This window comes from Calonectris borealis, chromosome 16 (assembly GCF_964195595.1).
Source record: "Calonectris borealis chromosome 16, bCalBor7.hap1.2, whole genome shotgun sequence".
In the NCBI taxonomy this organism is placed as follows: domain Eukaryota; kingdom Metazoa; phylum Chordata; class Aves; order Procellariiformes; family Procellariidae; genus Calonectris; species Calonectris borealis.
In genome coordinates, this window is record NC_134327.1 from 12,605,160 (window position 1) to 12,622,154 (window position 16,995).

The following is a 16,995-nucleotide window of genomic DNA, read 5'->3' on the forward strand; positions in this document are numbered from 1 at the left end:
GTTGTGGTCGGCTACGCGGTCACCTCTTCCTCGTAAGTCTTTGAGACTATAAATAGAGGGAAGAGTTCGGAATGGCTAATTTAAGCATTGAGAAAAGGCTGGAGCAAAGCTGTGACATTCAGAGATCCCACCCAAAGGCAAGGACTGACTTCTTACCAAATTATTTCTCCTCAATGGAAAGGACTGGCAAGGTGGGATCATCTTTGCATTTTGCATCAGGAACGTGGTCTGTCTTATGTCTGAGGAACAAAGGAGTGATTGGGGGCAGCTGTAATTACATTTTTGGAGTAAGTTCCTGTTCAGATTTAACACTGTGACGTTATGCTTCTTATGATGCGTGTAATTAAAACAAAATAAAAATAACATCTTTTAGCCTGCTGTGGCCTGGTCAAGGAATCAGAGATAAGTTGTGCTCCAAGGAAGAGGGTGGAAAAGAGAAGAGGGTGCAAGGGACAAGTGGTCTGTTTTGATTTTGAAAGACAACTGAAATAGAGGAGAAAAGGAAACAAGAATGCAGAGTAAAGAGAAAAGCCAGAGACTATCCACAGGAATAATGGCACTTTGTTCATTCTGAACTTATCGTAATTTCTAGACCCTGATTTCTTCAGAGCCTTTTATTTGGAGTCCAGCTGCATTTCTGGTGCATGATGAAGGTGCATGTGCTTTTATGGGTCTCTAAGCTTTTACCCTTTTCTGACCCACTACATCACCCTTAGGGTCTGTCTAACAAGCCTGGAGTTGGCGGGACTCAGGCTGAGCAAACATCTCTCAATTGGTGAAAGGAATCTCTGGAAATATCTTGCAAGTAGAATCTTATCACCCTGATTTACATACATAGGACCTTCATTTTGTGTTAGCCTCAAAGCAAAAAGGCAGTGCCAAAAACAAGCAACCCTCAGCCTGTGTCCTCCTGCCCCGTCACCAGCCCTTGCTCATTCCATGTGCCTGGAGATTTGCAGGGAATGAACAACTCCATTGGTCTGCCCAGTGAGGGACATCTCAGCAGGGATTTCCTTGTGTGATTTTATTGGCAAATAAGGTAGCGTTTTTACCCAGCTCCTGGAAAGAAATGTGCCTTTCCGTCCCTAACTTTCACACCCGTTACATCCTTCACCACGTGGCCAGCTGAGGACTAGCACTAATTCACACCCTGCTTTTGGGCAAACACAATTTCTAGGGTAACATTCAGGCATCCAGACTACTCGAGGCAGACCTGATCTGTCAGGTTGTCCAACAGCAAAGATGATAAGACCTACAAATCCCATTGTGCACCCTAAGGCATAGGGGCAGAAGGTCTTCCACGATCTGGTCCACCCAGCGACATGGCTGGGTGCTGCCTTAGTGGCATGCAATGGGAATGACCATCCCTTCCACCACGAGGACACATGCGTAGCCACCTCCCTGGCATGTGATGGCATGTGTTGGATGGAGAACGGGAGGAGATGGTCTCCAGCTGGATCAAGAGCTTAAGGGGGAACGGTCTGCGAGACTATCCCAACTTCGGTCTCTACTAAAGGCCTCGTTTAGTGATTTCCACTGAAGAAATGGCAATATCATTGAGAATCTGCAGCTTGGTGATGGATGAAAGCTGCTTTTGCCGATGCTTGTACTGCAAGATTTTGTTTTCATCAATGAAAATGTGGAAATAGTCCTGGTCAGAGTAGATTTCAACCTGAAAGAGAGACTGTGTTAGATTCACCATGTGGCCACACATCCTCACTGGACCTTGTTGCCATCATGTCAGTGAGTGCCCAGATCTGGCATCTGGCATCTACAACCCACTTCAAATCCTGCCAGAGCCAACACACACACCGCTTACCCCCATTTTGGGCAAAAGGAGGGAATAATTGAGTTCTTCACGAGAGCAGAAACTGGTGATAGTGCAAAGCCTAAAGCGAAAACAAATGCAGCATCCAGGGATTATTGCCGGGCTCTGCATGCCTGTGCCAGAGTTGGGTGTAAATCAGCAGCAAATCAGGGGACAACAGAAATACTGACAGGGGACAGAGCCAGAGAGGGGATGTTACTGGGTATGGTGCTGGCAGAAAAGCAGGGCTAGATCCATGAGGAGGACCCCAATATTGGCTGGGTCACTCCTGTCCCACCCGAGGAGACCCATGGGGTGACATAGGGTTACCTGGAACGGCTCCTTTGCTTCGAAGGGGAAGGTGTTATTAACCTCTTCCTTCCCCCAGTGGTTGGCGAGGAAGGAGTTGCAGACGATTCTGGAGCTGGCGAAGCGGGGGTTAAAATGGAGAGCGATTTGGTCTCCGGGGTCACAGAGCAAATTAATTTCAAACCTAAGATGGTGAGAGAAAGAAGGGATGGAGAGCTGTGGAGCGATGCTGCTGGCTCTTGTGAGCCGTGAGAGCTGAGAGCCGAGCGTGTCCTTACATGCTCGTACTGGAACTGGTCTCGCCCTTGACCACGACGCTCCAGCCGGGACACATCCCCTCTGGATATAGGGCCTCGAACTGCCGGCAAGGAGGCAATGGTGAAGCATGGCAAGGTGGGAGAGGTGCATGGCCCTGCTCATCCCTTATACTTCTTCATCTTTCTCACCCTCTCGTCATCTTCTCCTTTTTCCCTGCTTCCCAAGGAGGCACATTCTCTGCTCCTGCCTTTTTCTCACTCCTAAATAATCTCAGGGGCTCTAAACTGGTAAGAAATGAAATTGCTACAACATCCAGTTGATGAGGTGGGATTTGCTGCCCCCAAGGTCTTTTGTAAAGAGCTGGGTGGGATCAGGAAGCAAAAATTAAAGAACCTGAACGCCTTCATTGTCAGCAGGACACAAAGACGCTCTGCTCCTCTCCCTGCCTGGGCAATACAAAAGCCAAAGCAGAAAACGTTGTGATGCTTTGAAGCAGGGTGTGAAAGACAAGGACTGATCAAGGAATGGGTGTAATGTGGCATCCAGCCTGTCCTCATCCAGTGTTACATGGGTGACTCTTCCCACAAGCTCCTGCCTGATCCCCTGTTCCACCCGTTCCCCCCATCTCCAAGGTTAAACTTGCATAAAATGAGCTGGAAAATGTTCCTTTTTGAATAATTCATAGTTTTATTAAATAACTCATTTTAATAAGAACTGCTTGCTATTTCACCCTGCTTTTTTAGCACTCTAACAATCTTGCATTTCTGAGCATCCTCCTCTCCCAAACTTATTGCTCACACTGGGAAAATCTCTGCCAGCTGCATACCTGCCTCTCCCTCCCTACAGCTCAGGACTTTCACTCCCCTGTTTCTCTCTCTGCCATGATCTCCCATTTCCAGTGCATTTTTGGGATATGCACATTCTGGGGCAGGACCTGAGACATGACGATGGCCAACCTCATGCCCTCATGCCCGGCTACTTCAGGAAGGTGGCTTTAGGAACCTGCGCATGGTCATTCAAAGGCTCTGACCACAGTGTTCAACCCTGTGAAGCACAGAGAGCTGATGTGGAGCTAATGATTCGGTTTCAAACAGCACGTGATGATGGCAGCACCCAGGTTCACCTTGCCTTGATGCTTAGCTTGTCATCATCACAACCACCCCAGCAAAAAACACGCCACATGCACAGGCAACAGCAGTTCCCTCTTTGCTGGCGGCTCTCCCAGGGGACACAGATGGCAAAGCACAGGTCTCTGCTAAAGCATCGGTTGTATTTTGGTCTCAGCTTAAACCCTCCAAGTGTTACCCCAGACTAGCCCTGGTATAACCGAGATGAAAAATCTCTCCTATTGCCCTTTATCAAAAGCCGTGGAGCTCACAGCTTTGCAATAGCCTGGACAGGACTGAAATAGAGGAGCAGAACCGCAAGTAGCATCCCCAAGTCTTTCAGGATTTCTGGCTCTGTTCTGCCTTTCTTGCCCTTATTTGTGCCACTTTCCTTTATCCACCGCCTGCGCCATCACCCCTCAAACAGACCAGGCTGTGCCGGATCCTGTCCCCAGCGCTTACCCGCAATGCCATCCCGCTGCCTGCCCCTGCGCCGCAGACCCGGCCGGGTGCACGGTCAGAGGGGTCTATATAGGGGCCAGCAGCCCACGTGCGCAGGGATTAGCAGCGGCAGCGGGCTGAGGTCTCCTTTTCAGAGTGGGCTGCCAGGCACGGCTGGGAGATGGGGAGCAGCAAATCCCGCTGCCCGCCCGGCGGGGTTAGCCCGCTGATGCGTGCAGGGCTAATCCAGCCCCGCTGCTGCCCAGACAAAGGCAGCCACGGCCGGGCAGTCCTGAGCTGTGACGTGATGGAGCCGGTGTGCGGCAGCGGCGGGGCAGACAGGCATTCAGGCTGTAATCCGGGAAGGCAGATGTGTTTAATGCGTGAAGGAAGGATGGGGACTTTCAAAGCTGGGGGAGATAGCGGGAGTCCCGTCCACTGCAAGGTCCAGAGAGAAGGCAAGTGGCAGAAGAGAAATGGTGGCTCCTACAGGGGCTCAGCTTCACCCTGACCAACAGAGATTTCTTTTTCTCCCCGTTTTCCTTTTTGATCACTTTTTGTAGGTCAGAGACTGGCCTGAAACGAGCTGATGCCAGCTCTGTCGCAGCCGCTTTTCCACCTCGCAGCGCCCCGGGGCCGGCACTCGGGATGCTGCTGTGCTGAGCTCAGCACAGCCTGGCTCCGCGTTTCCCCTCCCTGCTGGGGACAATACAGGGATTTGGGAGCAGGGCGAGGGAGCCTTTGTCTGATATTTGCTGTCATGGAAAGACACCAAGAAATGGGTGGCAATGAAATGAATTTCAGTGATGGGGGTTTTCATACTGACAGTCAGCATGTGTTAACATATGGCTGGGTGAAGCCCGGCCAGGGAAGGGAGGGATGGCTGCGCATGCCCCCGCTCTTCACAGGGTAAATGCATTAAAAACATATGCTGGCCCCATCCCTGCATGCACTGGAGGCTGTGGTGCTCCCCGGCTGGTCCTACAGGAATCCATGGCTTTCACGGTTAAAACCTCCTCACTGTATGGGCCACAGTGCTGATGTTATTTAATGTGTTTATTTTATTTCCAGCAGATAAGCAGAATGAGAGCTACTATCCCAGGCTCTGGTGCCCTTGGCAGATGATTAAAAATGCAATCCAGCAGACATAGAAGCCAACAGCCTCTCTCGGGGCTGAAAAAGCCAAGTCCCAGGCTGGGGTTTGCCCATTTGGACTCCTACAAAACCCAACCATGTGAAGCCGAGCTCTGCCGTGGTCTCTGCTCAGTTCCCAGCTCTCCAGGCACCATGCCAGGGAGCACTGGAGCGGAGCTCTGTGCTACAGATGGCAGCATCGGGACGTGCAAGGGAGCCGCGAGCCAGCGGTGGAGGTGCCGAGGTGGTGGTGGCAGGGCAAGGGACATCCCACCCATCCTTGTGCTGCCGTAGGATGCTGGACATTGGCCTCTCCAATCTGCCCAGCCGCATGTCTCCCCTACTTATGGCCTGAACCCAAAGTTGTGTTTTCACCCTCAAATCATCCCTCCCTGCTTGTTTCTCCTGCCAGCCAGGCAAGGGACTGCGGGGAGAAGGGGCTGCTTTTGAGATACCCACCACGGCGGTGGGCAAAACCAGTCCTGCACGTAGGCGAGGAGTGATCTGCAAGCTAAATAATTGTGCCAAGTTTATCATAATTATGCTAATGAAATCAGTGGACTGGGGAAAGCTTGGGCACCGCAGGGCAGGTCGGGGTGCAGTGGGGTAGCAGAGGACCTTGCCCAGCAAGTTGTGGTGGGACAAATACCGGCTCCTTTCTGTGCCCAGGGGCTGCATCTCACCCACGCAGTGCAGAAACCAGCGTGAGTCACGACCTCTAGAGAAGCTGCTGTAGCCTTTTATTTTGTCTAGTAAAACCAAGCGCTTGCCACAAATCTGTGTGCACAGCCTGTCCTGGCAGGGTGATGTCCCAGCCACGCTGAGTCTCATTCCAGCTCCTACCGCAGCCTCTGCCGGTGCCACGACCAGCAACAGGCATGGAGTTTGCTCCCCTGATGTGAAAAGCTGCATCAGGCCAAGCGGCACTGGGAGCTCTCCTGTGGGAGAGAAAAAAAAGCCAGGGAAGGCAGGTTTGTAGAGATGGGAAAGCTCTCGAGGAAGGAGGGGGAATTTAGATTGCTCCAGTTTTGGGGACAGCAGCTTCTAAGATGCTCAGCGCTTACCAAAATGCAAGGTTTTGCTTCTTGTTGGCATTTCAGCGAGAGCAAGAAATGTTGCTGGGAAAAGATGCAAACACATGTGTTTCACCAGTAAATGGTGCACAAATACTGACTGGTTTTACAGGTGCACCTTTATTTGCCTTCTGCCTGTTGTGCCACTGCTCAGAAGCCATCATAGCATCTGTCTGTTTAGCAAGGAGGAAGGGACTGGAAATATGTTTAAAATCTCAGATATTGGAGGCAGCACTGGGTGGTTAGCTCTTAATGCCATAACTTTCCCCTCTCTTTGGTGATGGATGGAAAAAAACCCCAAACACACTGCCTATGTGCCACTGGGATACCGAAAAGACAGATACAGTCTGGGGTGGTAGGAGGCTAGCGTAGGCAAGGAGCTGATAACCTGCCGGCTTGGGTAACTGCAGGGGCTCTTCGTTAGTGTGACACTTTGGTGATTATCAAATCACTTATTAGCAGACCTGCTTATGCATTTGTCAGCCATTTGGTCATACAACCATCGGGGTTTGCACCTTTTCTTAAGTTGTTATTAGCCATGTCCTGCTCTTGGTTGTTTGTCCCTAAGTCTTTTTCCTGCTGCTCACGACGTGGCAGAAACGCTCAGCGAGGAGCTCAGCACCGCGCTTCCCGTGGGAGTTTTCATGCAAGGCTCCTCTGCACTAAACCGGGTGCGTTTCTGGACGTGTGATTATTTCCATTAGTCTCTAGAGGTCTCCAAACACACAGCCTGGACTTTCAGGAGCTGAACACAGTGCTCACCTCCACACACCGTACATCGATTTTCTCCTTGTTGCACTGCCTGGCTCTGCAGTTCACCCCCCGCGTGATGCTCCAGTTCCTGACACCTGCTCAGGTTTTACCGTGAGCTCTTGTAGGAAAGAGGCGTCCAACCCATGATTAACTCAGTCGAGCCCTGAAATGAATGGTGCCTTTGGATGTTGCCCCAGCGTGTCCCACACGCTGGTACATGTTGTCCCATAGCTACCTTGTCCTGTCAGCCAGAAACATCAGCACACAGACCTGGCTGTGCCTACACCTGCATTATAGTGCTATATGTGTCCTCAGACATTATTCCACAACACTGTCCCCTATTAATAATCACCTATATATGTACTCACACACATATATATATAGCAGCCACTGAACCTCAGCATTATATACCTACTGGAGGCCTGTGATCACAAATCAACCCAGATTCCTTACATACAGCAATGCAAACAAGCCAGCCCAGTGCTCCTGGCCCACAGCCACATGTGACCAGTGGACTCGCATGTGCAAAGCTGCTTTGGTACCTAATGGCCATAGCAGGGTGGCTGTGGCCACAAGGATGCAGTCAGAGCCGGGCTCCTTTTGGAATCACCCTTGGCTAACTCTCCTGGGACTAGTCCAGGGGCCTCCAGACCTGTAGCCTTATGGAACAATTTAAGATTAAAGTAAGAAATGATGTATTTTTAGTGGTGGGCTCTAACCACCAGCCAGGCTGGGCACAGCAGTGAGGCTGCAAATGGTGCCATTGCAAAGTCCCTGCCTTTTTCTTGCTTTGAACATCCCCATCCAGCCACCAACCATTACTTGTCTGGGGAGAGCACCACGACTCCCTCCTCCAGCCCAAGGACTCAGGCCTTTTCCTCCACCTCTGGAGCCAGAGCGATTCACTGGCTTTCCTAAAACCTCATGCTCTTTGTTCTAGGACAATAGCTTTGCAGCAAAAAATAATACCATAAAACAATAGCCCGGGTGCAAGCAGAGCCTCCCGGGCATTGCCCGCCGGCTGTGTGCTCCAGGCAGGCTCAGGTCTTTCCTGGAGGGTGAGTCGGGGTTACCCCAAATCCAGACAGGTCTCCTGGAGCCTTCCCCCACCAGAGTAAATCAGGGGCTGTGATTTCCCCCACGCACGCCTCTGTGCGAGGCTTCTCCAGACTTGCTTATCTGCCGTTTGGCAGTATTTATACCTCCTCCGCAGCCATTTCAGTTCCTCCAGGGAATTTCTAAAACTCCCCTGTGCAATCGGCACTCAGCCCTCTGCTCCAGCCGCGCCGCCTCGGGAACGTGTTGCCCCGGGAAGGGTTTTGGCACATTGCTTCGCCAGCTCACCCCGATTCCCTTTCCCCCAGACCTAGAACTCTGTGTTAGCTCCCTGCTCCTGGTTGCTCTGCTTGGGATCTCTCCCCAACACTGCTGTCTACAAGCGGCATCCAGAGACCGGCCATCTCGGTGCCATGCCAGGGCTGGACAGTGCGAATACTCCTTCAGGCTTGGTGCTGGAGAGAAAAAAACTATTTATGTTTTATAAATACAAACTATTTAAACTATTTATTTAACTCAAAACAACCCTTTTGAGTTAAATCTCAGTGCAACAGTCAATGGTATCTCTACATTTCTGCAACCTCACCCTGCCGTGCTTTACAGGACCGACCAGAAGAGGGCTGGAGACTCCAGGCAAATCCCTGAGACAAATTGCAATCTTATAAAAGCCACACATGGGTCTAACCCTAGAAGAGCCTGATGCAACACCCGCTGCTGCTCTGCGATGGGGGGTCAGCTCTGCAGCCTGCACCTCTCATACCTGCTTTAAGGAGACTTCAGTCTCTCTCAAAATATGTTGCAGAAGGAGCCCCTTGCAGCTGCCCAGCTTAAAAATCGCTCATCGGAGAGCAAGGAAAGAAAAACATCACACCCTGAAAGGTGACAAGAAAAACAGGGAGAAGCTGACACCCCCCGGCACACGCTGCCTGGCTCCGGCCTGGCATTGACCGAGCTTCATGTGCCTCGGTGGAGTGTCGGCTCCACTAACGAGCTGCTGAGCCGCCGGAACGGCCTCGGCGCTGGCGGCTTTTGGGGCTGTTGCGTTTGTCAGATTTTCCATTCTTTGGCTGCTTGTTAGCATGTCCCATCATCCTCCCAGTTAGGCACTGGTGCTGGGGAAAGGGAGGGCATGTCCTGTCCCCCGGTAGCCATCTGGGCAGCTGCTGGGATTGAAATTCTTCTTTTACACTTGTTGGCCGGTAAGTGAGAAAATGACTGTGATTGTGTCCCAGGCAGTTTTGTGAATGTGAATCACTGCAAGCAAAATCTCTGCCTCTCGTTGCACTCTTCCCCCGCACTGGTGAAAGAGGAAGGCGATCCCAACCCCGCCGGGGCTGTGAACCGGCACAAGTGCAACTGAGGCCAAGCCCGGAGCCGCTGCTGTCCCCAGCACAGCTCCCGCTCGCCGCTCAGGACTTCCCTTTCGCGTGGCTTTGATGAGCGGGGATGAAAGGCAAGGCAGTTGAAACACAAAGCATGCCTGGTTTATTTTATTTATGACTAGCCTCCGCTTAAAAAAAAAACCAGCATTATCAGCTCCAGCACCACCAGGTCAGATGAGTAAATGAAAGAGGAGGGTTTCATTTATGATCTGGAGCTCCAGTTTGCTCTTATATGGGCATCCCCACCAGGCATTGCTTGCTGCCACTCGTGTCACGGGGACGGCCAGGCTCTGGAAACAGAGCCAAGGTCCTCCAGAGGTGAAAGACCTGAGGCAGAGAGAGTGGTTGAGCTTAGGTTGTATCTACCCTTACTTCCTTGGCTCAGGGCAGCTACATGTGCTGCAACACAAACATCGCTGCAGCCAGCACATCCCAGCCGGTCAGTACTCATACCTGCTGCGTCGTTATCCAGCCAGGCTTTGTGAACCATGACTTCATCCTTTCTTGCTCGGTTCCCCAGGCAGAAAGCAGTAAAACTACGTCAAAGCAGGTCCCATTGCCCTCACCAGCTGGAAAGGCGTGGTGGGTTTGGGGCATGGTTGGTGCCGGTCCTCACCCATCGCTCCTGCTCAGCGCTGCGAGGTGCAGGCAGGAGGTAAACACACGACCTGGCATGGGCTGTTGTTTATTGTGTGGGGTTCCTAGAGCCAATATTTGATCATCCGTAAATAATTGCCCCGTTGTATATGCAGGGACCTGATTTATCCTGCTCCTCGGTGATACCTTCCAAACTCCCCGGGGAGACATCTGTCTCCCTTTTCCCGGTGATTAATGGGGAAGGAGGAGAGTTGGCGCTGGGCCTCGCCGTGCTCCTCCGAGTCAGCGTGTGGGTGTACTGCGTGTCCTTCCATGGTGGTCTCTGGCTCAGAGCTAAAGCAATGACAGATCCTCAGGAGGAGGGGGGAATACGTGTGAACTCTCCCTGCTCAGTTTTATGTTGAATTCCTGGTTTCTGGGGAACGGCGTCAGCATTGCCGAAGCCCACTCCATCCCCCATCGCCTCACCGCTAACTCTTGCCAATGCAGAAGTGTTTCCCAGCGGCTTCCCAGGTGAGGTTAGCCTCTGAGGGCCAGGTTTCCTCAATCTGAGCAGCTCTTATTCTGTACCGAATGATTTACTGCCCCAAAACACAAGGGGAGGAGGAGGCACATCACCAGAGGGGCTGCAGCTTGGCGGCGTGCTCTGCTCCTGCACTTGGCTTATGCGCACAAGTAACAGCACGACCGTCTCTTGTTGATGCTCTCCCCTGCAAGCTTCACGCCAGCTCCTTGGCCAGGGAGACCGCATGGCAACAGGCCTGAGCACGGCACAGGTGGGCCACGCTCCACGTATCAAAGCCTGGATTCCTCCCCCGGGGACCAACGCGTGGGTTGGAGCCGCAGCCGTGCGCCTGCAGGTGGGTTTGGAGAAGACGGGGAGGGGAGGGAAGCCTGGAGCTGGGGGGAAGGAGGGAGGCGACCTGCAAGGTTTGGGGGATGCTCTGGGGTTTAGGGAGCAGCCAGACACAGGTGCATCCCATGCGCCGGAGTCCTGCTGGCTCTTGGCAGGTTTCATGAGGACAGTTCAGGTCTGGGGACATCAGGATTTGTGTAGCCCTGCTTTCCCACCATTTTTTATTGAAATTTATTTACATAAGGAGTCATAGTCAGGTGCTGGCATCATACAAACCTTCCTATGCCCATGTTTGATATTCCCATCAGCCTGAAAATAGCTGTCCTACAGACTGGGTCCTAGCGAATGTCCAGTTTGGGGTCAGATGGTGACTGCCACCAAAGGAGGCAGAAAAAGCTCAAAAGAGGAGAAAACAATGAGACCATTGGTGTCACAAGCCTCCCAGCCTCTTCCAGCCGGCTGCTCAGCCCAGCCCTGGGTGACCTTTCCCAGACACACAAAAGTACGAATAACATTTACCCAGGAGGAAGATGCACCAAGCCCAGAGACAGCACAGCCCCTTCCCAGCAGGCAGCCACCCTGGGAAGCTCTGCCTGGAAAGCCACCATCCATCCGGGGTGGCCTCCGATGAGGATGAGCAGTTTTGCCTCCAGGCGGATCAGTGGTGGGTAGTGCTGGGACACAATAGGATAGGCATCATGCCCTACTCCTGGAGCTGCTGATGGAAGCATGAACTCCACCTCAAGGAGATCTCCAGGGAGCTTAGAGAGGTTTTAGAGGTATTTGTGGGGGAGGATCTCTGGGTTTGGTCAAGGAAAAGGGTTTAGGAGCTGACAGGCTTGCAGCTCTGGGGTCCAGAGCAAGTTCGTCCTCCATCTCGGAGCATTTGACCCACTCCTTGCACCACCGCTGCTTTCTTCTCTTGATCCTGTTGCACTGAAGCCACCAGGCTGTCATCTGCCCTGCCGCATCAGTGGCATAAAGGGACTGTGATGTTTGCAGAGAGATGTAGGGTCCACTCCCCATCCCAGCCTTTGAGAGAAGGTGGGATGACACGTGGGAGGTGAGCGGTGGGAGGGGCATTTTCAGCCTGGCAGGGCCTGGCACACATCCAAAAGTTACCAGTACCAGCAAGAGCCCATACATATCTGCCTCAGGCCACCAAGTCAACAAACCCCTGAGCTTGGAGACTTGGTCTTCTCCACATGGGGTCTGACCTTTGCTTCGCAGGGCTGGTGGCTGAGGAGAAGTGCCGGGTGTTGCAGCAACCTGAGAGAGGCAGCTGGGGAGGAGGATGCAGCTTTCTGCTATTTTGGAGAGCAGGGAGGAAGAGGAAGGGCTGCTGACAAAGACCGAAACTAGAAAAATGACGACGATGACAAAAAACCTCCTCCCACTTAGGGAACCAAATGCATTTGTTTCCTGATGTGACCAGGATAGCTCAAACCGAGAGAGACGCAAGTTCAAGTCACTAAATTGCAACTCCTCGTGTCCCAGGGCGAGAGCGGGCCTTTCAGTTGGAGAGGACCAAACACCCTAGCAGACCCCTCAGTACCTGATCTGCCCAGGGGCTGGGAGGTGCCTTTAACCAAATGCCTACCATCTCCTTTGCCTGGCTCCCCTCCATCCTCTTCCCTGGCCACCGTACAGGGCTGGCTACCAGGAATAGCTGCCTTGCGGTCGCACCCCAGAGCCTGGGACTGCACCGGGGGAAGCCAAGGAGGTGGTAGCCAACGGTACCATATTTTTGGAAGATTTTGGGGCACACAGTGGTGCTGAGGAATGAAGAAGGGGAAGTGTAGCCTTCCGTATAGCCATGTTTGTTGCTGACCGTCCTGCTGCCTGCTCCTCCAGAGCTGGAGGAGCAATGAGCCCAGCTCCCCCTCGGGAGCTCTGCTCCTCTCTGCCCCTTCCCGCAGCGAGACTCCCTGACCCCACTCGAGCTCCTCATTTGCAGACAGTAAAATTGTTCTTCTTGAGACAAACAAAAAGACAGTCACTGCCCCAGGGAGCCTGTGGTCAAGGCGAGGAGATGCCATGTTATTTGGTTTCTTCTTTATTTTCATTTTGGCTTTTAAAGTTGCAGATGGGCGCCAGCCATGAAGTCTGGAGGCACGTCCAGCTTCCAGTGACTCCTGACTTGGGTGGAGGCTGAATCCAGGCTGCTGATTCAGTCCCTTTCTATTTCTGGTGCTGGATTCATACATAACTGGATTTTATGTAGTTATGGATAGAACTGAGCAGAGTGTGAGAATTTCAGCAGGGAGGTGAAGGGATGCTTTATAAATGCAGCATTTGTTAGTGCAAGATTTCAGCAAAAGGAAAGGACACAAACTGGCAGCAAGAGCATAGTGTGGGGGGAGGCCACGTGCCCTGCGAAGGGTTTAATCCACGAAAGGCTCAACCCAGTCTCATCCACACCTTGACTGCAATTTTCCTGCTCTTAGAGCAGCTCTGGGAAGCGACCTTGAAGGCCCACCTGCATCTCAGTAGCAACTCAGGAGAAGCCAAGGCACGCTCGGGACCTGAGAACAGAGCTGCAACACCAGAATGTGCTGTATCCGTCTTCCCTGCTCCTGCCATGGCCAATGGTGGGTTTCCAACCCCTCAGGGCTGGGGAGCAGGCACAGAGGGGCAAAGCTCCCACGGATGGGAAAGGAGAGGGGCTGCAGGGTTTCTGCCTCCCTCTCCAAGAGTGATCTGGGGTAGCTCTGACCTGTCTCAGCACTTCATCAATCCTGTTTTGTACTTGATGTGGATTGTAGCCTGGGGAGAGGTTATCCGACCATGGCTCTGCTCCTCACATCCTCTGCTTCTCCTCCTCCTTCTCCTTTAGATCTGGCTGCTGGGAGAAATTATCTTTTTTTTCTGGAGCTTTTACCAAACTGCAAGGGGGTTTCCAAAACATCTGGAACAGCTCATGGAGCTGGAGTGGAGTGTAACGCTGAGGGTGGAAATAGGGTCATGGAAACGGAGGCACCCTGTTGGATTAATGTTCAAGAGTGACACTTGGGAAGGGCTGAGTTCAAATCCTCACCCTACCACAGAGGAAAAGAGTTGGAAAAATCCTGGTGAGACCCTGTCCACACCACCACATGCCTCTGGGTCCTGCTCCCCAGGGACCATGCCTGGAGGAGGTCTCACCAGTGCTCTTAGATGCCCATCGTCTTCACGTGTGGATGTGGCACTGTGCTGTGAAGTGCAGCACGGACATTTTGGTCTCCCAAACCCAAAACCTGCTCCTCTGTCTCACGCTGGGAGGAGGTCTAGAAAGAAGGCAGTACTTTGGGAAGGGCAATGAGGCCCCTCAGGTTATTTGGAGGCCGCCTGCTTGACATCCATCACACCTGAAATACTGAGAAGGCTTTTACACAAAGCAGCGTGTAGTTAATTAAAGGAGGGGTGTAATTGATGCCAATCCCAGAAAATGATGAAAATACATCTCTGCTAACATCTTCATTTCTACAGGGCTAGGATTTGGGCTGATAAAGATGATTTTGTCAATGCAACAGCCTTGGTTGTGTGGTTTGACTTGGCACCTGGCCATGGTACAAATGGAGCTGGAGTGGAGTCTGCTGCTTAGATAGATTGATAAACACTAATGATACAAAACCATCCTGGCTCACCTGATGGGAGGGCAAACGGGGCTGGCTACGGGCTGGGAGAAGCAGCTGCCCTGGGGAAGCGCGGTCACGCAGCCGCCTTTCCAGTGGGGTTGCACAGAAAGTGGTTCTTGAGCCTCCCCAGTTTTACCTGTTTGGTGAAAAAAATAAAACCCTTCTGATAACATTTGTAAATGGCTGTTACAGAACAATGCAGATCACTCAGCTTGGTGCAAGCCAAAACTGCCTCTTTTAGTACAACCAGATGAAGAGTCCTGCGTCTAGGAACAAAAAGGGAAGATTGTAATTGTAAGATGGGACAACTTCTCTGTCTTGGCAAGCAAAGTATGTGAAAGCCATGGCAGAACCATGGGTTTCAGCCTTATTTTAGCAGGACAATCTCTAAAAATTTTTCTGTGTTCCCTCAGAGGTAATCCAGACTCCCAGGATCTCCCAGATTTGTGGTTGCAAAGTCCTGCAGTAACTCTGATTGTGTCCCCGGTGCAACACAGCAGCCATGAGGGCAACCACTGTCCTTGGATGTGGTGGGGCGAGGATGGAGGTTTTATTTGCTGTAGCTGTGGCAGTGGGATGAGAGGCGGGAGAGCGGTGTCCCCAGCTCTGGTGTCCCCTTGCCAAGGAGGAGGGTAGCACATTGGGAGTGTCCAGGAAAAGAGCCCCAGAAGTGATTCAGGGACTGGAAATGTTGCCTACGCAGACAGGGTGGGGAAGCTCAGTTTATTTACTGAGTGTTCTTTATTTTAACATTATGTATTGAAGAGTTTTGGGTGATGGATCGTGGTATCCCTAAACATCAGGCTTGAGATGGGAGAGGGTTTCCCGGACCAACAGGCAAAAGCAGGATAAGATCAAACGGATGGATACCAAGGGGCACAACTTTGAGCTGGAACAAACACTTAGTTAATCTGGAATATTTAAATGGAGACTAGGACACCCTGTCCCGCTGCACTGACTGCCACGAAATCTTTAACTTCTGCAGAGAGTATTTGGGAGACAGGGTGAGGGACTCTTGCATGCCATGGCGGGTACCTCCACCTGCCAGCTCGCAGTAGGCTGGAAGGATTTAAACCCCACTGATGGCCTCAGGCTTTCCCATCCAGGCGAGAAAACAAGCTGTGAAAAAAGTAAACATGCCACTGAAGCATTTTCCTTTCAGATGGGTTGATCTTTCCGAGCTCAGAGAAAGGACACAAGGAAGCTGCTGTCAGATGTGAACACACCAGCCCTGACTTCACAAATATTTGAATAACATTTACCGAGCTTTATGTGTTATTCCGCAATAAATTTTAAAAAATAATAAAAAAAAAAGGTTTTACTGGGCTCTGCCAGATGTGATTCCCTCAGGTAACCTCCCTGCCTCGCTCAGCCCCATACTCGGCAGCCGCCGACACCACCACTCGCCCCGGCATCCCTGGACTGAATCCTTACGGAATCAGAAGCTCAAAAAGGGATGCTGGACCCAAGCATATCGCCCATGGGATACTGTGCCAGCCACCAAGCCAGGAGAAAGCCTGCCCCATCTCCATCACGTGCAATGCTGCCATAGGGATGGATGCCGTCCGCCCCATCCCTTGTTTAATGCACAGACGGGCCGTTGTTTGTGTAGGACCTCCCTAAAGTGCCTTTGCTGTTGAGGTCTCTCTGCTTTTCCTGTATTTGAACCCCTTATCGCAGCCTTGCCCCGGGAATATGTGCTCGGAAGGGTGCGTTTTATGGGTTGATAAGCTTTTATTGCAGCCAGCCTTATTGACGGGATGTTTGAAATAAAGAGGTGGGAACCCTGCGTCTGGGCGGGGGGAGAGGGGGTCTAAGCGGCTCCACTTTCCACTAAACTTAGTAGTCTGGACACAGGTTTTAAGTAAAACCCAGGCAGTTTTGGGTCCAGCTCAGGCACACCTGGGAAGGTGTCAGAGATCTCCGGGAGCGGCTGCAGTTTGTACCAGGGAGTTGGGTTTCATTGAAATATTTATTTCCATCCCCTGCAAGAGGAAGCAGCACATGGGGTCGTGGCGTCCCCTGTGCCCCGTCCACACCTCGGCCCCATAACACACCTGGGGACCCCATAACACACCTGGGGACCCCCCTCGGCACAGCGAGGGCTCCCTGCTGCACCCCGCCCGGCCATCCCACTTGCGTACGGAGCAGTTTGCACCCTCTTCTGCCTCAGTTTCCCTCTCCACTCCGCACACCTCCATCACAATTTTTCCCCCCATGTGGGCCAAGTTCTTCTCTTGGCGGCGGTTTGCATTTTCCTTTTTTTTTTTTCTTAGCATCAGATTAGAAATAAATTAAAGTGGCCAATAACGACTTTGCCAGGTGCTGACTCCCTCTGCACTTTAGCTCTGAGCGTTCCTTTGTGTGCGTGTGTGTGTACAAGCGACGAACAATGATTAAAGAGGCTTTATTAGTCCCATGACTAAGGTATAATAGGAAAAACCTGTGTCCTTCCCGCCAGCGACCAGCGCGAGGGGAAGAGCTCGCTAGAAATACTCTGCCCCAGCTCCCCGCTCTTGCGCAGAGGACAACGTTGTGGCCACATCAGAGGGTTTTCTGATCTCCTTTACGCTGGGGAACATAATGTCAGACACGAAGATGGTTCT

At 52.0% G+C, this 16,995-nt stretch overlaps 2 protein-coding genes across 2 annotated transcripts in view; one reads left to right on the forward strand and one right to left on the reverse strand.

The window, feature by feature from the left end:
* EIF3B (eukaryotic translation initiation factor 3 subunit B) overlaps positions 1-16,995 on the forward strand; it is a 396,012-nt gene that overhangs the window by 91,735 nt on the left and 287,282 nt on the right. The gene's annotated exons all lie outside the window — the stretch shown is intronic.
* GRIFIN (galectin-related inter-fiber protein) lies at positions 1,511-3,954 on the reverse strand. Its single transcript, XM_075164875.1, has 4 exons — positions 3,943-3,954; positions 2,395-2,474; positions 2,138-2,300; positions 1,511-1,672 (listed from the first exon to the last, which is right to left on the reverse strand). Exons 1-4 carry the CDS (start codon positions 3,952-3,954, stop codon positions 1,511-1,513), a joined length of 417 nt encoding a protein of 138 aa, XP_075020976.1.

Excerpts from the sequence above, each read along its gene's own strand:
- GRIFIN (XM_075164875.1), bottom strand. Across the intron at positions 2,301-2,394 it reads ACCAGTTCCAGTACGAGCAT|GTTTGAAATTAATTTGCTCT; the intron begins GTAAGGACACGC and ends TCACCATCTTAG. Across the intron at positions 1,673-2,137 it reads AAGCAAAGGAGCCGTTCCAG|GTTGAAATCTACTCTGACCA; the intron begins GTAACCCTATGT and ends TCTCTCTTTCAG.